Source organism: Lissotriton helveticus, chromosome 9 (genome assembly GCF_964261635.1).
Source record: "Lissotriton helveticus chromosome 9, aLisHel1.1, whole genome shotgun sequence".
NCBI lineage: Eukaryota > Metazoa > Chordata > Amphibia > Caudata > Salamandridae > Lissotriton > Lissotriton helveticus.
This window is the reverse complement of record NC_136070.1, coordinates 271,659,631-271,681,299: the sequence shown is the minus strand read 5'-3', so window position 1 is coordinate 271,681,299 and position 21,669 is coordinate 271,659,631. Positions and strand designations below refer to the sequence as shown.

At 48.7% G+C, this 21,669-nt stretch overlaps 1 protein-coding gene across 3 annotated transcripts in view; it reads left to right on the top strand.

The window, feature by feature from the left end:
* Positions 1-19,428, top strand: part of VIPAS39 (VPS33B interacting protein, apical-basolateral polarity regulator, spe-39 homolog) — a 303,099-nt gene extending 283,671 nt beyond the window's left edge. For 2 of the 3 annotated variants that reach the window (XM_078659968.1, XM_078659969.1), the window contains exon 20: positions 19,254-19,380. In XM_078659968.1, the coding sequence (XP_078516094.1) occupies positions 19,254-19,274 (21 nt within the window). In that variant the 3' untranslated portion in view covers positions 19,275-19,380. Of the gene's footprint in view, positions 1-19,253 lie in introns of all 3 variants that reach the window. The other variant, XM_078659967.1, reaches the window with a different exon arrangement.
* Positions 19,429-21,669: the final 2,241 nt, after the last annotated feature.

The window sequence follows — 21,669 nt, the reverse complement described above, 5'->3', positions numbered from 1 at the left end:
CACATCGGGGAAGCATTGGGGAACATCTGGCTAAGGCGAAGAGGGGTGTAGTACCATTGTGTGAGTAGCTTGTAAGCGTTTTCCCTCTGTGGGATGCTGCGATATATCTTGGGTATATCCCGCCACAATCTGCTCCATTGGGAGGGGTCAATGTCTGTGCCCGATGTTAATTGCCATTTCCTCTGATAGGGATGTGCAGGCGCCAATGTAGGGTGCTGCAGTATGCTATATATTTGGGAGATCAGCCTCTTCAGTCCCCCGAGGGAGCGCGCCAGCTTCTCGAAGGGCGTATATGCTCGGGTAGCCGCTTGGTACATTTTGTCGCTGGTAGTCCAGTGGCGTAGCTGAGTATGTTGAAGGCTAGCCTGTGGTGGCACCCGAAATTCCTCCCTGCAGTCTTTCCAAGTTTTGGGCATGCCCTCAAGGAAGAGGTCTCCAGCTACTCTACAGTCCCCTTGAGTCCATTTATCAAACGCCCGAGTCCGGTGGGCCGGGGGGAACTGCGGATTTCCTGCTATCGGGGTGTGCGGGGACGGAAACGATGTCAGACCTCTTGTCACTGCTATGCTATCCCAGATATCCAGCACCGTTTTTGTGGAGATTGCAAGATATGTGCTTCTGGAGAGCGCCGCCCGCGGAAGCCAGGGTAGGTCCCATATGGTACGTCCCGTGACCGCCCGGTCCATATGGAACCAGTGTTTATCACTTTCGCGTGTGCCCCATTCCACCACGAAGCGGAGGTGCGCCGCCCAGTAATAATGCACCAAGTTGGGGCATGCCAGGCCTCCTCTGTCTCTTGGCTCCATGAGGACCTTTTGCGAGAACCGGGGGCGTTTCCCACCCCAGATAAAGGATGTGATCTCGCGCTGGAGGCTCCGAATACAGTGCAGAGGGATAGGGGTGGGCAGGCATTGGAATACGTAGAGGATGCGAGGGAGGATCGACATCTTGACTGCGTTGAGGCGCCCCAGCCAGGACATCATCAGAGGTTTCCATTTCCTAAGGTCCTCCAGCACTGCTTTGCGGCATTCCGTCCAGTTCACCGAAGACCAGGAGTCTAAATGAGGGGTAAGGGCGAGGCCCAAGTATCTAATGTGGCTCTCCGCCCATTGATAGGGGACAGCCTCTTTTAGGGAGAGGACGTCCTCAGCAGACACAGTGAGGTTGAGCGCCCAAGACTTAGCATGATTTATTTTGAGGCCCGACGCCCGTTCATATAGGCAGAGGACGTCGTGGACCCCTGGTAGAGACGCCCGAGGATGTGTGAGAGTGAGGATCAGGTCGTCCGCGAAGAGCGCCACCTTATTGACCCTCCCCCCCATGGGCTATTCCATGTATTCTGGGATCACGTCTGATCAGCGCCGCTAGGGGCTCCACTGCCAGGGCAAACAGGAGTGGCGAGAGTGGACACCCCTGCCTCGTACCTCGGTGAATCGCCAATGGCGATGTTAACTGGCCGTTTACCCTGATCCTGGCCTGCGGTCCCAGGTATGGGGCCATGATGCTCGCTATCATTTTGGGGCCAAGGCCCAGCTTCCGGAGAACCTCCCTCAAGAAGGTCCAGTCCACCCGGTCGAAGGCCTTCTCTGCGTCGAGCGAGAGAAGGCATGCGGGGATATCCCAATGTCGCACCTTGCCCACCAGGTGGGCCAGTCTGCGCACGTTGTCGGCCCCCTGCCGATCTCGGATGAACCCCACTTGATCCGGATTCACCAACCCCGGCATGTATGGGTCTAGTCACTTAGCCAAGATCTTGGTATATATCTTCAGGTCGGTGTTTAAGTGGGCAATAGGCCGATAAGAGGCACATAACGCAGGGTCTTTCCCTGGCTTCGGTATTAGCGCGATCTCCGCCATTCCCATGTCGGGGGACGGACCCACCACATCCGAGAAGAAGTTGTACAATCTCAGCAGCTGAGGGCGAAGCTGGGTTTGGAAGACTCAGTAGAAGGAGAGCGGCAAGCCATCAGGTCCCGGGGTTTTCCCCGCGGGGAGATCTTTGAGAGCCGAAGAAATCTCGTCTTCTAGAATGGGCTCTTCCAGCTCCGCTGTTTGGGTTGGCGATAGGGGGGTCCCCTCAAAGTCAGCGAGGACGGACGCCCGCGCCTCCGCCGATGTAGGTTCCTCCGCGTATAAGGAAGTATAGTAGGCCACGAAGGCGTCCTGCTTGGCTCGCTCAGTGACATCACACGTGCCATCTTGATGCCGTAGAGTAGCGATATGAGCTCTGGCTGCCCGTTCCCTCAGTCGTCCCGCCAGCTGTCTTCCCACTTTATCCCCCCCTTCGTAGTATTTTTGTTTCAACGCAAGAAGGGAGTGTTCTGCCTTGTTGGTGCGTATGAGGCTAAGTTGTCCCCTGAGATTCGCCAGCTTCATTCTGGATGCCAGTGAGGGCCGCTCTCTGTCCTGTGCCTCCGCCTGTTTAATCTCGCTTGCCAAATCGGCCTCCAGTTTACATGCCACCCTTCTTCTCGCAATCGCCAGGGAAGTGATGTGCCCCCGCATGGTGGCCTTAAAGGCATCCCACACCACCAGAAATGGCGTCTCCGGAATATCATTGAGGGCGAAGTACGAGTCTATGGCTTCCCGAATGTTGTCAACGTCTTCCGGGTCTCGAAGGACGCTCGGCGGGAGAGTCCAACGTCGCTCCCGGGGAGCGCACGCCATTGGGTCCTGCAACAGCAGTTCCACATGCGCATGATCTGATAGGGAGATATCGGAGACGGTGACCTTCAGCGTGTCCCGCGCCAAATCGAGGGATGTGAAGAGGTAGTCAATGCGCGAGTACGTCCGGTGGGAGTGCGAGTAGAAGGTATAGTCACGGACTCCTGGGTTGTGGTATCTCCACGCATCTACTAGCCCTAAGTCCGTAATCTGTTCCTTTAGTGTGGCCGACATTGCGCCCGCGCCGCTAAATGCATTGTCCCCACGATCTACATCAGGGTCCCACACTAGATTGAAGTCCCCGCCTAAGATTGTGCGCGGCGCGCCAGACTGAAACTGTTCCCGTAGCAGTGCCTGAAGAAACTTATCTTGCGACTGGTTAGGTGCATATACATTGCCTAGAGTGTACTGTGTTCCTCCCATCTGTACCGTAGCCCGGAGAAGCGTCCGTCACCACTCTTGTAGGGCTTTGCGGGTCCCCGCCGAAAGCCAGCTCTGCATAAAATGGCCACCCCCGCCGTGTTAGTGTCAGCCGATGCCCAGAACTGTGTGGGGTACCTGGGATGCGCCATGCGTCCAGTGTCTCCCCGCAGGAGGTGCGTCTCCTGAAGGAAGACAATGTCCGGGGAGTGTTGTAGAAGGTAGCGCCACACCTGGTTCCGCTTGTTGGGGGAGTTAAGTCCTTTGACATTAAGTGTCAAGATTTTGAGAGGTGTGGGTATATTCATCGCCATGACACTAAGGGGATTAAGGCCGCCTAAACACTCAGCATTCCCCACCCCATCAAGCAAGGGGGGTTCGCCTCTCTCACCCACCGCAACCGCGCAGGCACCACCAGCAGCCCCCAGGCCGTCGCACCACACAACTGGAAAGAGAGCCAGGTAAAGGGAAAGGTCGAGGAAGAAGTAGGAAGAATAGAACAGGCAAGAAAGAGGGGAACACAGAGAAAGTGTATAACCACAACAGGCCAACGTGGCCGTAGTACAATGTCCCAGGTTCCGGGCATCCTCTACCCGAGGGTTTGGATGTACTCAGGAATGTCACTTCCTAGGGGACAAAGTGTGGGGCGTCCTTATCAGAGAGATGAGTCTCAGTTGCCCCGAGGCCCGTCCACCCCGCTGCTCAGGGTTGATTCAGGGGTAAATAGCATAGAGGCAGTGTGGGGAGAGTCGTATCATAGCAAACGGAGCAGCAGTGGTGTTAGGCCCCAACATGTAAGAGACCATTCCCGGATCCCTTGGCCGTCAAGATCAGCCTTCCTTGGCGTCCATGGGAGAGCAGCTGTGTGCCATTGCCTTCTAAAACAATCCCTTTCCCACCAATGTCCCGTCATGGCCACCCACCGCGTCTTGTCAGTCCCACTTAGCGATGCGGCGGGTTCCGGTGCTAAGGATGAACGTTGCCTAGTACGCCCAGACACGGAGTTGCGTAGGGGCCACAGACGCGCAGGGGTCGTCCAGAAGAAATGTCCAATGCATCAAAATGAGGCATGCCAACGTTCTCCTCGTTGGCCTCGGAGTGCCGAGGGTCCGGGGCCGGGCCAATATGGGTCAGCTCGAGATAGTTCATGGAGTGTGGGGCTCCGAGGATCGTCCCTCGCGGTCGTCTTCAAGGGAGCGGATGTGTTCTATGATGTCCTGCTTAGCCTGGGACATGGATCTTGCGTCCATCGGGGGAGATCGGCGGCGTCGATTCACCGTGGTCCAGTCCGGGCGGGCCGGGATCCTCACCGGGCGGATGGTGCGGGCGGGGCTATGTTCCGAGGGTTCTGAGAGTCCAAGCAGCTGTGCCGCCTCATTGTAGGAGCGGATGACTTTGCGCTTGCCTTCCCACCAAAAGATGAGAGCAAAGGGATGCCCCCACTGGTAGGGGATGTCAAGGGTCCGCAGCTTCTCCGTCACCGGACGGAAGACTTTCCGTCTGTGCAGCGTGTTGGGGGCCAAGTCCTGAAAAATTTGGATCTTGTGGTCTCCATAACGCAGGTCCTGCTTGTCCCTTGCCGCTTTCAAAATGGCCTCTTTCTCCGTGAAGTAGTGCACTCGGGTGATGATGTCTGGGAGGAGACCCGTCTTGCCTCCCGCGCCGAAGATCCGGTGAGCACGGTCCAAGAGCGGCGGGGGGGCGTCCTTGTTGCCCCACACCTCGTGCAGGAGTTGTGCCACGTAGGCCATGGTGTCCGTCCCTTCTTCTCCGAGAGGCACACCCCGGATGCGGAGGTTGTTGCGGCGCCCCCTATTTTCAAGGTCTTCCTGCTTATTCTGTAGTTCGATGTTCTGCTCCTCCAGGGCTGCCACCCTCTGCCACAGCTGCTCCGTGTCTTCAGTGCGCGTGTCCACCAGCTTCTCGAGCCCGTCGACCCTGTCCCCCAGCTCCGAGACGTCCTTGCGCAGTTCTTTAACGCACGTTTGCACCTCCGACCTCAAGGAGCCTATCTCAGACTTCAGGTCTGCCATGAAGGAGGACATGAAGGCTTGCGTCACCGGCGGGGATTCAGCAACCGGCGGCGGCGCTTCTGCAGTCGGCGCCACAGCTCCTGCCTTGCCCCACATGGCAGCCACCGAGGTGTCCTTGGAAGTCGCCGCCTGGTCCGTCCTGGCTCCCCTTCCACGGGTCATGATCCGTCCTAGGCGCAGTACTCAGCCACCCAATGCTTCACTCGTCTCTATTGACGCAGCACCCCCCTGGAGCTGCAATAGCGCGGTAGTGGGTCAGGACACCAGCAGTCGATCTCCCCCGTGGTTAGCGCCTCCTCTCGCGCAGCCTTGTCGTCCAGTGGGTGGTGTGGGTAGGCCCGCTCCTTCAGGGAACCGCAGGGTGATCCCAGTTCTCAATATGGCCACTACGGGGGTCACCCCGCACCCCGAGTTTGGGTTGCTGCGTCGTTTGCCCCCTCCACCTGTGGCGGCGCCTCTCGGGAGTGACCGGGGTGTGAGCCGCCTCCCCACCTCCGTCGCCTCCCCCGAAGTGCAGCTGGGCCTCAGGTCTCCTGAAGAGAAGTAGAGGTACTCACGGTTTGCAGGGACCTCTCTTAGGCCGGTCCACCAGGCCGCAGGGGTACAGACTCAGATAGGGCGGCAAGGGCCGTCCAGCCCGCCACCCGCCCGTTCTCCGCCAGCAAGGAGGGTCAGGCTGCACACTGGTCCGGCGAGTGAAGAGAAGGGCTCCCGATCCGCCCTCGCGGCCTCCCAAGCAGCAACGAGCACTCCAGGATCCGCTCGGAGGCCGGGGGGCAGGGACCCAGGGCCAGCGCGGGTGCACCTGCAGGTTCGGCTGAGCCAGACACTCGCCAAAAGCTCCCGCCGACCGCAAGGACAGGCGCTCCTGGCGGAGATGCCAGCGGGCGGAGCTGAGATGGCGGGCAAGACCCCGTCCGGGAGCACAAGATGGCGGGCAGCTCCTCCGGCGCTCGGAGTCCCAGCGCAGCAGCCCCAGGCGCTGTCACGGCGCCAGGCAGCAGGGCAACAAGGGTCCGCTAGGTACAGCTCACCGGGGTGGTCCTCCAGCAGGCAGCAGGTCCGTAATCGTGGGGCCGGGTGCTGCCCCACCCCCAGCGCGGCCCTGCGGTCCCACCAGAGCCGGGTCCTCGCGCAAGTCCAGCAGCCGAGTCGGCACGCGTCTCCGCCCAGGGGTCACCCCGCCGCCGGCAGCTCCGTCTCCGCCGTCCGCTGGGCCCACGACGTGTCGACCCCGGCCGGGGTCCGCCTCAGACACTCCGGTTGGGTCCCCAAGCGTTTTCCAGCTCTGCGCGCCGCCCTCCAGGGAAGTGAGGCCGAGGCGCGGATGGAAGATGGCCGCGATGCTCCGGCAGCCGGACTGCCGAGTCTTCAATCGCCCCCGGGAAAGGCACCTGCACTGAAGCGGTCACCGTGCAAATCTCTTCTCCACTCCTTCAGGGACTCGACGAAGAGCGGGATCTCTGGGAAAAAGCCCCCGAATAACGCTTATGTGTGCTTAAGAAGGCAGCGGGGCGACGGAGCTCACTCGAGGTGCGCCCGTCTACATCGCCGCCGTAGCCACGCCCTACTTAGATATTTTTAACACGTTTAACACAACATAACACACAATATATACATAGAACGTGCTCAACTTACCAGCCACTAAACTTCTGTAAACATGTCTTCAACTTCTGCTTCTTTACATAGTTAGCAACGTGCAAGCACAACAAACAGCTTACAAAAAAATTAGACTCTGCTACGTGCTCTATCCCACGCCCATGTCCGAGGCACAGGGCGCATGCGCAATGCATACAGTTATGTGACAAACAGCTATCACTTTCAGTTTTAGCGTACTATTTGTTTTTTTGTTACGAATAATAATCGTAATTTTTACGTTATTAATTATTAAGCTTCAAAAAATAATATAATATACTAAAAATCGGCAGTCATACAAAAGAATTATTTTAGCAATTACATTTAAATTAAATATTAAAATACTGCATTTGTATTACAATGCTATTATATTAATCTCAATGCACTCTGTACGTTCTTGCTTGCGCGCAGCACCTGCTTCTTACATATCACCCCGTGACTGCCGCAAACACGCTTACATTTGCCGAAACAAAAATACGAACTCCATAAAAGCCCACGCCTGCTTCCTGTCCCTCTTAACATTTTTTTGCATTGCATGATCTATCGCTTTTCTTCCCGCCTCGCTCTGCCCTATTAGCCACTATTACAATGCCACCTGCTGCTCAATGCCCTTTTCCAAGTATTCTTTTTTACACGCTCGATAGTACAGCACTACAAGACCGCCCCTCTCTTCACTTTACCTATCACTATGGAAACGCCGCACTACGCAAATAAAAAAATAATACAATAATCTGTGTATATGTAAGGCATCACTATGTGTGTGTAATGCAATGCACTATGTATGTATATATAATACAGCACAACGTATATGTAAAACAACACAGTGTATATATAAAGCAATGCAATGTGTATGTATGAAGCAGCACAATATGTGTGTATACATGTGTAAAGCAGCATTGTGTGTGTGTGTAACAGCATAGTATAATTGTATAATAAGCAGCAATGTGTGTGTGTAAGGCAGTTAATATGTGTTTGTTTATAAGGCAACAATATATGTGGATACAAAAGTACTATGTGTGTTTGTGTATGTATAAGGCAGCGCTATGTATGTATGAAATGTGGCAGTGTGTATGTGTATGTAAGGCAGAATTATGTGTATGTAAGATAGTACAGTGTATATATAAAGCAATGCAATATGTATGTACAGAGCAGCACAGTGTATGTATGTACATGTGTAAAGCAGCATGGTGTGTAACACAGCACAATATAGTATATGCAAGGCGGCACTGTGTATTTGTAAGGCAGTGCAATGTATATGTAAGGCAATACAATATGTATATGTGTGAGGAAGTGTATTATGTGTCTGTATGTTTATAAAGCAAGAGTATATGTATATATAACAATGCAATGTGTATGTAAGGCAGCTAATGTGTATAAGGTAGTGCAGTGTATGTATAGCAGTGCAGTATATGTATAAAAGCACAGTGTGTGTATGTAAAGCAGCACTGTATGCATAAGAGGCAACATAGTGTATGTGAGGCAGCATTGTATATGTGTCAAGTACTGCAGTGTGTGTATAATCAGCCAATGTGTATAAGGTATTACAGTGTATGTATAGCAGCAGTATATGTGTGAAACAGCACAGTATATGTATGTAAAGCAGTGCAGTATGTATAAGAAGCAACACAGTGTATGTGAGTAAAGCAGCACCATGTGTATTAAACAGTGTAGTGTGTGTAAAGGAGTGCAGTGTCTATGTTTGTAACACAGCAATGTGTGTGTGTGTAAGGCAGTAAATTATGTGTATAATGCAATGCAGTGTATTTATATGTAAGGCAGCATAATATTTGTGTGTATATGAATAAAGTAGCATTATGTTGTGTAAGTTAACACAGTACATATCAAGTAAAATAATATATGTAAGGCTATACAGTGTATGTGTAGCACTGCAGTGTGTATGTGTAAGGCAGTGCAGTGTATATGTGTAAGAGAATACATTGTGTGTGTAAAACAGCATAGTGTGTATTTAACACAATGCTGTATATTGGAGGCAGCATATTATTTACTAAAAGCAGTGCAGCATGTATGTAAGTGAGGCAGGACAGTGTGTACATATGTGTATATGTAAGACAGCACTGTGTGTGTGTAAAGTAATGCAAAGTATGTGTGTGCAATGTACCACTGTGTGTATGTAAAGCAGTGCAACATATATGTGAGCCAATGCAAAATGCATATATAAGGCAGGTTACTATGTATGCAAGTATGTGTGTAAAGCAACATTTGAGTGTATAAATCAGCAGTGTTTTGGTGTGTATGAAGCACCCACTGTATGTGTCTAAAGCAATGTTCAAAATATGTTTTACTATTCTACTTTTGCTGTACATAATTAATTAACACTTCTTTCACATAAATTGTAATGTCATGTTTTTCATTAATACTAATAATTGCCGCACCACCTTTGCAAAATTTCACAAACTCAGCAACAACTTTAATATGCATATTACTTATTTAAACTAATTACAAAATGTTCTTATTCATAATAGCACAACAACTAATTAACAGACAAACAACACATATTGCAACACATAAAATACAAATGTCACATTCCAAAAGTTACAACACGTGGCATTGTAAATAACACACCTATTACTTTAATTATTTCAAAACTAACAACATAAATAAAAGCTTCACCATTTACAATGCCAATAGCTCAAACTTTCCTAATGCGAGACCTATTGCATTGCAAATGCTTGTTTAGATTTTTCTCCCATTTTCGGTCCCTCCCGCAGTGTCCCCCCACTTCTTCTCTATTCTTGTATATTTTTGATCCTTGTATAATAATGGCACAACCCTTTTCGTCCCTTGGAAGACTTGAACATTCAGCTGTTTCAGCCCAGTGCCAACTATCAGACATCTTGGTCAGGTAGTCGAACCATATTTGAGCACATTTGAGTTATTTATTACTTTATTGGGTCTGTCAAGACCGTTTACACTGTCGCCCAGAATGACCTAGAATTGACTTTCTTAGTTCCCTTTTTAGGTCTCGCACTTGGCGACGCATGTCGACAGTGAGACATATTGTTGTTGTTTTCCCTCCCAAGTGTTACAGACCGGTGCACGAGCCGATCATGGTCTGTGGACACGCTTACGCATGCCGGCCGAAGGCACGCACACACGCGCATACACACACAGACAGACGCACACACACGCACGCACCCCCCCTCCCACCCCACTCACGGACGCACCCCCCCACCCCCATCCCACACTCACGGGCGAACCCTCCCCACCCCCCACTCACGGGCTCACGCCCACACACACACAGCCCCCCCACCCACACCCCACTCACCAGGTCTATCGGACTCCTCTTGTCCCGCGGTGGTGGCAGCTGCACGGGCTTGGTAGGCGGCAGGGGCAGGCACCGGCAATGTGCCTCGAGCCCCCTCCGCTTCTCTCCCCAGACTCCTGGTTTATTTTTTTATTGCCATATCTTCTGGTCCCTGTCAGGCGAAAGACCGGCCCGCCTTTGTCCCAGGAGCATCCCTGCCACAGAAAGCTTAAAGAACTTTTAAGCACGTTTTTGCGACGTGGCCCCTCCTCACCACCACTGAGGGTAAACAGGAAGTGTAGGAATGCTGGGGGACGTAGTCCCGCCCCAGCAGAAGGCAGGTTAATGCCCGGGGAGCTTTAAACGCTTTTAATCACGTTGTTGCGGCATGCCCCCTTTGTGCCCTGTGCCACGGGAACCTTAAATCTATTTTAATTGCGTTGGTGTGGCATGCCCCTTCCTATCAGCCACCGAAGGCAAACCGGAAGTGCAGGAATGATCGGGCGGAGTTCGACTGCAGACGAAGACAAGTTTATGTCCAATAATTAGTCACAACATGTGGACTCACTGCGTCGGCCAGAGTGGTTTGTTCACAGTCCCTGAGAGCACCTGGACACCTACCTACTACTGACTCTGTGCAGCTGAGTCGGCCTGAGCGAACTTGATGCGCAGTTGGCGGCCCGTCGCTGCAATTGAATCATTTCATCAAGTAGGTGTGTGCCTAGTCCTAGAATCAGCGAAGGGCATTCACTGAGTTGTGGGTAATATTAAAGTTCCAAGTATGTGCTAGGCTTGCCGGTTTTCTCCTCCAAAGGTTCCACGCAAACGCATACACGAAGTCACACACCCCACCCTCACTCACAGACTTCCAGCACATAGCGCTGCAAGTCACAGACAACTAGTATCACACATGGCACAACACCTTTCTCAGATCAGCGGGCTAAAATAATCATGCTGCACTGTGCAGCTGCTAACAGAGACAGCAGAGTCAGTCAATTTCTCCCGTTCAGGCAGACAACGTGCTCTGCATGCAAAATGTGTTTGGAGCCTGCCAGTGCCTATTAAGTTGTGCACGATTGATTAAAGGAGCGGTCGCCGGTGGTTGGAGGGATCCAAGCCGCTGACTAAATCAAATGTGAATGCATTTTATCTCTGTTCAGTGTGTTGTGTGGTTTCATTTTAAGACGGATGACATGGCATACCCTGAAAAACCTGGCCGATCAGAACATAGAGCAGCTCTAAATTAGATTTCGTTTGCAGAAATTCCATCCCGTATATAATCGTTTGCCTCCAGGCCTAAGGGAAGGAGCATTCCCCACAGCAGATATGGTATGTACAGCAAAGTTGAGACAGGGCCCTGCACACAGCATGCCCCTCCCCTTCAATGTATGGAGGTCTTTGCTGCAGATTGTGTCAACCAGGGAAAGTTCACCCGTTATAAAACTAGTGATCCGAATCGACCACTGATACAGCTTCGGGGACAGAAATTTGTATTTTTACACTGCGACTTCTGGGCACTTGACTAAATGCCATGGTATATGCTGAAAAATCACCATCAATCTGAGGACTGACCCATTTCAGTCACACTCTTATTCTGAGGCATTATGCCAAACCAAGCGGAATAGCTTGGTTTCCACAAGTCCCTTAAGCATAAGGTAGCTCAGTGGGTTCAGGCCGGAGCTGTGGTTTCAGACGTACCACTTCTAGAGGCTCCAGAGCCCTCCAGAACCATCTCAGTGACCTGCATAAACTTCTTAATCCTGCGTGTGCCCCTGTATTCTCTGCGGGCTCCTGGAATACCTGTCTCAACATAGGCGCTATTTCCTGCTGTTCTTTCCTCCAAACACCTACATATCGACGTATGTTTCAGTTTCGATATGATGTCACGGCTGTTACATTTACCACCCTTTGGCTTATCGTTTCAAATATCTTCTAGACATTATTAATGACTTAGAAAATGACACCTCTTAGTGTACAGCTACGGAGCTGTACTTAAGGTATTTGACAATTCGGATCATGTTGCAAGTCCACTACGATACAAATGGGCAGAACAAAGTTGATTTACATTGAGTGCACTGGCCGTTTTGCACCAATATGTGCTCTGACAAACAGAAATATGACGTCATGCACCGGTACTTGTTTTTCATGGGGCTTGTTTCACTACCTGCCCTGTGTAAGAGGGCTTACCCTGCTGATGCCTACGCTGTGCTGTGCCTTGTGAGGCTCCGGAAATGCACTCTACTGTTCTATTGCTGTATATGTTCTTGTACTTGATTGAAGATAATTTTTTTCAGGGCTGTTCAGTATCGAATGTTTTCTGCTACTGTTCAAGCTCTGTGTTCTGCTTATTATTATCTATGAAAAGGAAGCATGCACTCTTTCACTGTGTCTGTGTGTGTATCTGTGTGTCTGTCTGTCCGTGTCTGTCGGTGTGTCTGTCTATGTGTCTGTTTGTCGGTCGTCGTGTATCTCTGTCTGTTCTTAATGTTGACGAATCTTTTGATGCTGCTGGCAATGCACATGCTCCTCATAGTGCCGTGTGCGTAGTACCCAATGTGGAGTTTCCATGTAACTCATGCTGCTGTCTCTCACTCACTCGGCAGTCTCTGCATCACTGACTCGCAGTCTCTCGACCACTCATCGTGCAGTCTATGTGTAGTTGACAGTAGCCTGTGTGTCAGTTTTAGTGCAGTCTCTGTATTGTCTCTGTAAAGAGACTGGAAAAAGTTAGACATGAACATCCTTAAGCATGTCCTAGACACCCATCTCCCCTTGGATTTTAGCGATACAGACGATGTGGAAAGTGCATCAACCAAGATAAACTTCTGTCTCACTGAGGCTATTGACACTTGTCTTCCCCCGTCTTATAAAAAAGTGAAAGCCCACAAATCTCCAGCACTCTGGTTCAATGATTCGCTAAAAAATGATAAGTCCAAATGCAAACGCTTAGAACGGATATGGAGAAAAGACTACTCCCTAGAATCAGGGGTTGCTTACAAAAAAAGCATTGAAGCTATAGCATAAGGCATGCACCACGACTAGGGCCTGCTATGTCACTAGGACTATTGCAGAGGCAACGAACAAATCCAAAACACTTTTTGGTCTAGTAAAAGAACTAGCGGGCTCTTAAACCATAGCCAAACCACCCCCCTGAGCAGCAACCAATGTGAAGAACTTGCGCAATTTTTCACAAAGAAGATAGAATATATCTATCAGTATATATCTAAACAGCACTGTAATAGACCCCAGCAGCTTCAGGTTACCTGTTCGAATAGCACAAATTTCCTTACTTCCTCTCATCTATCCCATAATCATGATGCCTTAAATTCTTGGCCAGACATCAACTTAGAAATCCTAACCGAGATTCTAGGTAAACTGAAATCGGGCTCCCCAGCTGACCCACTTCCCATCCCGATACTCAAACTACTTGACACTCCTCAGCTTTCCATGATCTGTAAAACCCTCAATCTTTCATTAAAAAATTCAACGGTCCCGGCAAGCTGGAAACATGCCATGGTGACACCTCTTCTTAAAAAGCCCACTGCCGACCCTAAAATTCTTTCTAATTTCCGTCCCATCTCTCTTCTGCCTGCCTTCTGGGCACCTCCGTGTCTTACATTGGCTCAGAGTGGTGAGTCGGGTCAAGTTTAAAACCCTGAGCTACATGTATAAAATAAAATGGGGTACTGCCCCCCGCTACCTGCAATCCCTTGTCTACACCTACACTCCCGCACGCTGCCTCCGATCTTCATCCCAATGTTATTTCAGCGTGCCCAAATTCAGACTCTCTAGAATGGGTGGTAGGTCCTTTTCTCTTTTAGGCCCTAAACTTTGGAATTCTCTCCCCATGAATATCCGTACCGAAACCAGCTATGTCCGATTTCGCAGAGCCATTAAGACTGGGCTGTTCAATCAATAATTCCCATTTCATTGGCAACTTCGGTCCTCTAGCAAACTGACTTTTCCAGCGCCGGGAAACCCTTTTTGGGTAGCTGTCACGCTCTATAAGCTTAATAAATAAATAAATACACTCACTCTCCTGCCCTATCTCTGTGTCACTATTTGTGCTGTCCTAGTGTCACTCAAGAATCAGCTTCTGCAAACCTACTGTGCGGACCCTGTAGCACTCACAGTCCAGTCTGTATACCACTCATGCTGCTGTCTCTAGGTGTCTCACTCTACAGTTTCCAAATAACTCACCATACAGCCTCTGTGGCTCAGTCCCTTTATCCCTCACAGTGTGGTTTCTGCATCACTCACAGCTCACTCCCTTTGCCACTCATGCTGCTGCCTCACTCTACAGTTCCCCCGTGAAATCTCTGCGTCACTCATGGTAAGTCTCGGTACCACAGGGGGGACAGTGCTCTTGTTCTTTTCGTTGTCTCTTTACAGCTCATTGTGCAGTCTCTGCAACGTTCTCTGTGCTCTCTCTTATTCACGCGTTGAGCAGTTTCGGTATCACTCACTGCGTGAGCAGGTCCACATTACATTTGGTCGAGTGGCTTAGCCACAGGAGGCGTCTGCATTGCTTTTGTTCACTTTTTACGTCCTCATTCATTTGCTAAATATAAGGGGACAACATTTGCATAAAATAGAAAGTGAATTGTGGCTGTAGGCCTACGGCTTTATCACATGGCTAAAGTATGGAAATATACATAGATGTTGTGTCTACGCCTACTGTGCACCTACCACACCAGCAACTTAAAAAAAAAGCAACCATCAAAGCTGTGTTAGCAACACGCCTAACAAAGAATAAACAACTAAGTGTTTAATTAGAATATAATATGGCGTTCCTGCCTTTCAACATCACTTAGAAGGTGGAGGTTAAATCTTGTTAACTGCCACAATCTTGTGGTCTAGATTTATGTGTTTTTTTACAGTGCCCCATGGCACTGTAGAGCACTTGCCGGTATAGGTGGACATGGTAAGGGGAGGGATGTAAAAATGGAACATCAATGTCCATGTTCTGTAGAACCAACTTGCTGTGAAGCCTAGTGAAGTAGTGACAGGGAAGCTCTGTATTCAATCCTACACTGCATGACGGGTGACAAGATATTCTTCAATGATCCATTCCTAAAGCTCTGGATGACAAATCACTTCCTGTAATTGCAGGAGAAGTACAGCTTGTGTCACAAACTTGACAGAGTTTTATGGACAAACAAAGCACATAGTTAATTGTAGACTGTAGCATTTGCGAGAGTTTAAGCTATTGGCATTGTAAATGACAATGCCTTTTATTTATGTTTTAAAAACCAACACATAAATAAAAGGCATTGTCATTTACAATGCCAAGAGCTCAAACTCTCGCAAATGCGAGACCTATTGCATTGCAAATGCTTGTTAGACTTTGGCATTTGAGGGAGAGGCCTGTAGCGCCCTTATTTGCTAGTCCCTTATTGTTTGTACTTGGGGGTGCTTGGGATATTAAACTGGCTGTAAATTCCATCCATTTGACTGTTTGTTTTTGAAATACTAGCCTCTAGTAGCACTTTTGCTAAACTGGACAGGCCTGTTAATGACTTACTTGTCCATGTGACGCGCCTGTGACGCGCCTTAGGTTAGTTGATTTTATCAGCCCGACATCTACTGAGTCACTGTTGTGTGTCGGAGGACTTATACCCATTATTAGCCATTGGTAAGAATGGTCACTAAGTGTAGTGTATTCAGTTGAATACTGCAGAAGGTGCAGTATCAATGGAAGGGTTAAGTTTGTGTAGTCTTTTATTGATCGTGATTTTGGACCATGATACGTGAATTTTGGAGGTGCATCTTTACTTGTTATTCCATTTATGACTCTCATTCCTAGGTGTTCTGTGTCTCAGCTGCCACTGTCTCCTGCAAATAGTCACTTTTTATGACTATTCTCCTTTAAATATGTTGATCCCTTTCTAACATGCTTTCAGCATTTTTTATTTTTTATATTTTTTTAATAGATAAACATGACAATAGTCTTTATTTGAGGTTTTGCAGTCACATCAATCATTCAAAGATTTATTTTTTTCCCATTATCCAGGATATCAACTTATTGGGCCAAGTTAAGAGCATTCTCGCTTCAACAGTGTGCGAATATTGGCAATTTATAGTAACATTCAATGTTAAGACCCACAGTAACTACAAAATACCTTCAAGGGTTTCGTGGGGTAAAGGACATGACATTAAACCATGCATCTTAGGTTGATGTCTTAACCACAGTTTACATTTCGATGTATTCATTCTCACATTTTAACAGTGTAAATCCTGAAAACTTTTTCTTAAGTCTAGGCCCACTGCACAATTTCAGAAGCAGTTAAAGACTGGTTGGTGCATGGCACAGCAACATAGGCGGGGGGGGGGGAGGGGGCTACGAGCCTCAAAGCTTAAAAGCATGGAATGACATTATTTTACAACAAATTTTTTGGGAAGTTGTTAAAATAAGCTAAATGAAGATTGCAACGACTCTGACTGCCTGCATTAAATAGAAGTAGTAGCATTACACTTCAGGTTCTCTATCAAGCTAATGGACGGATGTGGTGTAAAAAGAATTAAGCAGACCAGTAGGAAAAAGTGCATTTTGTCCATCATTCATTTCTGCTCATGGACTGTTTATTACGATCTACGGTTAATGTTATTTATCAATATAAAAGTGGTCTGCAGCTGATGACAAAAGGGTGCACCAATTTAGATAAAGACATTAAAAAGGTGGAGAAGGATACCAACCTAGTTAAAGTATTCGGGAGCAATTCTGTCTTCACTAGCGTGCAACAAGCGAATCAATTATGTTGGAAGAACCCTTCACCCGAGAACGTAGGTGGCAAGCTCATGCAGAGTATGTAATAATCACTACCACCAGGCATAAACCAACACTTCAAATCACCTCTTTACTGGAAAGATGAAGGAGACTTCCCCAAGTTCTTAAGCTATGTCAATATACAGCAATAGGCTGTGGTAAGAATCTATAAAAAATTTCGGTTGTCGTTGAATTGTTACTGCTCAAATATCTAGACAAGCTTTTTAGCTGCCAGATTATAATTACATTGTGAAATTGCAACTTGATAGATCTATTTTGAAACGCAATGGTCAGCATGCATTAGATTTGGGCAAATAAAAATAAAAATATTATAAACATGTCTGCTGTATAGCGCTGGAATTAGTTCCATTATTTTAAGCACAAAACTGTTCAGATTGGATAGCAAATTAGTTATTCAGGCATCAAATAGATCGACATTTTATTAGAATCTTTGCTGGAGATAGTTTCGAACAGTTCCCAAAGTTGATTTCCAAACTCTGTTCATGAGATAATGCAAGCATATTTTACCAGCATAGGAGCCAGTTGGAAGGGTGAAGATCTGACGGTTATTTTGCGGTCCATATTTGGTCTTGGTTGTTAAAATGCACGAGAGGCTGAGGTTACCAGAGACTAATAATGAAGATGCAGATTTACCTTGCTCGCAAGATCTAGATTACGTGTTAATTCATGTTCGTGAGCAACAGGTGCAAAGTAAAAAACGTGTTTCTATTTTGCCCAGGGTCAAAGTCTATATGTACTATAAAAGTAATATTTATTTTAAACTTCTCTATACTGTAAAAATATCCTTCTAGGTTCAGTTCAACACATCAAAAAAATAAGCAACAAATAAATTCACCCACCCAGTTAAAAACAAAACCTGCTCCAAGATTGTAGTACAAAAAATTATCTACAACCGGTTATATTCAGTAAATTGGGCACCACTCGATTTAAACTTTATCTACTGCACTTGCTCAGCAGCAAATGTACTAGCTTTTAATAAAGGCAAAATTGGGACCCAGGTCCTTCAGGTCGCAGCAAAAGATGTAATCCTTTAAAAGAAACTTTATTTTCCAAAGTGTATAAAAATAGCCGCAAAAGATTAAAATAGCAGCGCCATATATTGGTCAGTGAAGATGTCAACCATAAAAAAAGAAAACTATATAAATTAACTGAGCAGGGGGGGCAACACTGTGGCTATAGCTAGACACCATCTTATAAGAATTTCCATAATTAGGCAGAAAAAAAAGTTATTCTAAACCACCGGCATACAGGAAATCTATTGGGGCGAGCATGTTCTATTCAATCTATGTGTAAATGTGCATAGAAGCATTTGAGCCTGATATTTGCACTCGAGGAGATGTGCATACAGTTGAACCCTTTTGTTGAAAGGTCTCAGATGTTCACAGTGAAGCCCACACATACCTTTCTCATCATGCAAAGAAAAGCACACAACTTGAAGGGTCAAGTCATGGTTGCAGGATTGCATGTGCCCAAAACATGACTGATTTACACGTTAGCATCAATAGGCATGTGTGCCACCAATGTAGGACATGCAGATTCTGCCCCAAAGCCACCCTGTCAAAAAAGCCTTGTTGTAAATAGACTTACAACCCCTAGTAGTCAAAAACTGGGGGGCCAGGGAGGTTAAGCCGGATGAGGCTGCCAGCGTCCAGCTGCACCTGCCGTGCTCAACTCTGGGGCCCTTAAGCATGCTCCACTGTGAGGGGAAGTTTCCCATACTTGGAGGTCTCTCATCACTGTCTTCAACCAGTGGGAATTCCATTGTTGAAGATCCGTCTTGATATCTCATTTGCAGGGATGGGTGTCTGCAGAGGGACTGCCTATGTCTGTTTGTAGACCAGCAGATGCTGCTGGACAAAGGAGCAACAGTACAAGGAATGTCACCAGACCACACTCCGTGCCCGACTGGCCAGTGTGCCTTTAAAGCTCTACAATTGGAAGGGGACACAGGAGACTATGATGCATCCTATTGCTCTTTTATTGGCTGCCCCAGGACGGCAGTTTTGGTGAGCAGGCCCGAACAGGACTATTGCTCTTTTTCCAGTTTGAAAGATGCCAGGAATAGCACAATGGCCTCTAGAATCCTGCCCGGGGTCTGTTTCCCCAGTCTTGCTTTTGGTTCTAGGGGGTTTGGACTTTTTTTTCACAAGGAGGTAATCTGTGCCTATATAGTGCTACTGTTGTGCTCCCCATTGCTGAGGCTTGTGCCGAAAATGAGGAAATAAGGGCTAGGTCGCTCCCCACCTTAACCATAAGGTGTATGATTACAGAGCAGAGCCATCTGTTTGCCTTTTGAAAAGCTTTATAAATCATCACCATATCATACAAAGTATTGTCCAATCACTACAGGCCTGGAAAAAAGAACAATGTACATTATGTTGCATTACGAGATATGTGATGTTCTAAAGTCATCTATTTATAAACATGCATTTTTCTTTCTTTTAAACAGCAAATACGGTGGAAGAACTAACCAGAGCTTCTAATGTGTGTAAAGAAGAGTATCTAATTCCAAGAGAGAATGGAAACGTGTTCCTACAGAGCCAAGATTCAACAATAAAAATGTTTTCTTAAATAAATGCCAATGTATGTGCATCTCTGAAGCCCTGTGGTTCAGGTGATTGGAATACGTATGACTCATCATTGCTTCATTTATGCAGCCAGGATCTGCTCCCACTAAAGGAACAACGAAATACAAACAAGAGGAAAGTGACTCTTGCATAAGATCTAGAGGCACTTGACACCTGGATAGAGACATTTCCTTGGCCAGTCTAGTCGGAGGTCATTGATGGAGGACCACGTGGTACGTCCTCAGAGAAGCAACTAGACACTCCTGTGAGGTTCGAATGGGTAACAGTCGTTAATCTGATTAATCTCATGGGATTATAAGTGGCCAGATCCATCCCCCATCAGGAAATTGTAAGGACGGTGGTCAGGTTGAGTTCCATGGGGGACTTAACTAATAGCCAATTTACACCACACAGAAGGGGTATATCTGAAAGAAACACGTTAGTATTAGATTCCTTACCTTAGAATATCCCCAGGCGTCAAACTGGATCCTGAAAGTTTTCGTCAGCAGTACCCCTGCGCGTTGGTAGGCGTCGTCTTGCGGCTCCGGGTCCATTGTCGGCGTCCTGATCGCTGAAATGACGTCACTGGAGTACTTAGGCGCCGCCCCACGCACTGATGTCCATTCTTCTCTTTTCTGCGCCAGGAAGCGCAGATCTGGGAAGAGCACGTACCCTTAGTCATTTTTTGACTAACTTTTTGGACTTTTTGTCTATCTTTTTGAAGTCGACTCGACTCCTGGTGCCGGTAGGGATGCCCGGTTTCAAGCTGTGTGACGCCTGTCACCGACTGATGTCGGTTACCGACCCCCACACCCGGTGTCTCTACTGCTTGGGGGCCAACCACGATGACAAGTCGTGCCCCAACTGCCGGGGTTCTCCATCAATGTGCCGAAGTCGCACCTGATTCCCTCGCAGAAGCTCCTCTTCATTGGAGCGGTCTGGACTCGGCGCAGTTTCGGGCTTTTCCACCCGAGCAGCGGGTTCAGGATATTCAGGCTCTGATTCCGATCTTTCAGCCTTTATCCCGAATTTCGGTCAGGACGACCCTATGGGTTCTGGGACTGATGGCCTCCTGCATCCTGCTGGTGCATCACGCCAGGTGGTGGATGCGGGCTCTGCAGTGGGACCTGAAGTTCCAGTGGGCACAGCATCAGGGCAACCTGTCCGACCACGTCCTGATCTCTTAGGGCACTGCGAGACAGTTGCAGTGGTGCCTCACGGACCATGATTGGGTCAGTGGCAGATCCCTCCCCCTTCCTCACCCGGAGCACACTGTGGTGACGGATGTGTTCCTCCTAGGATGGGGTGGCCATGGGAGAGGCGGAGATCAGAGGCCTCTGGTCTTGGACGGAGGCCCGGCTCCATATCAACCTTCTGGAGCTGCGGGCGAGCCGACTTGCACTGAAGGCATTCCTTCCCTCTGTCCGGGGACGTGTAGTGCAGGTGTTCACGGACAACACCACCGCCACGTGGTATTGCAACAAACAGGGTGGGGTGGGGTCGTGGACCCTTTATCAGGAAGCTCTGCACCTCTGAACATGGCTGGAACATCAAGGCATCACCCTGATGGTTTAACACCTGGCAGGTTCCCTGAACGCCAGGGCGGACAAACTCAGCCGTCAGTGCATGATGGATCCCGAGTGGTGTCTGAACTCGGACATGGCGCTAGGTCTCTTTCAACAGTGGGGAGAGCCTTGGTTAGATCTATTCGCCACCGAAGAGAACGCACAATGTCATGAGTTCTGCACGTTGGGATTTCCAAGGCGGCGCTCGCTCAGAGACGCTTTTCGTCGCGAGTGGAGCTGCGGTCTGTTGTATGCCTTTTGCCTATACCACTTCTGCCCAGAGTGCTGAAGAAGATCCAGCGCGCCCGGGCCCAAGTCATCCTTGTGGCTCCGATTGGGCACGAAGATACTTATATCCCGAGCTCCTCAGTATGTCAATCGATCCCCCGATTTGTCTGCCTCTTCAGGAGGACCTTCTGTCGCAGCAACAGGGGACGGTCCTCCACCCAAACTCATCCAGCCTCCACCTACATGCGTGGAGATTGAGCGGCGACAGTTGATGCCATTTGACTTGCCTCCTGAAGTTTGTGATGTCATTCTGGTAGCCAGGCGTCCCTCCACCAAAATGGTATACGCCTGCAGGTGGGACAAATTTGTGGCATGGTGAACAGCAAAGGCTGTGGGTCCCCTTTCTGCCCCTTTTTCAGAGGTTCTCCTCTTTCTTCTTTCCCTGGCCCAGCAGGACTCTGCTCTGGGTACTATCAAGGCTATCTTTCGGCCATTTCAGCCTTCT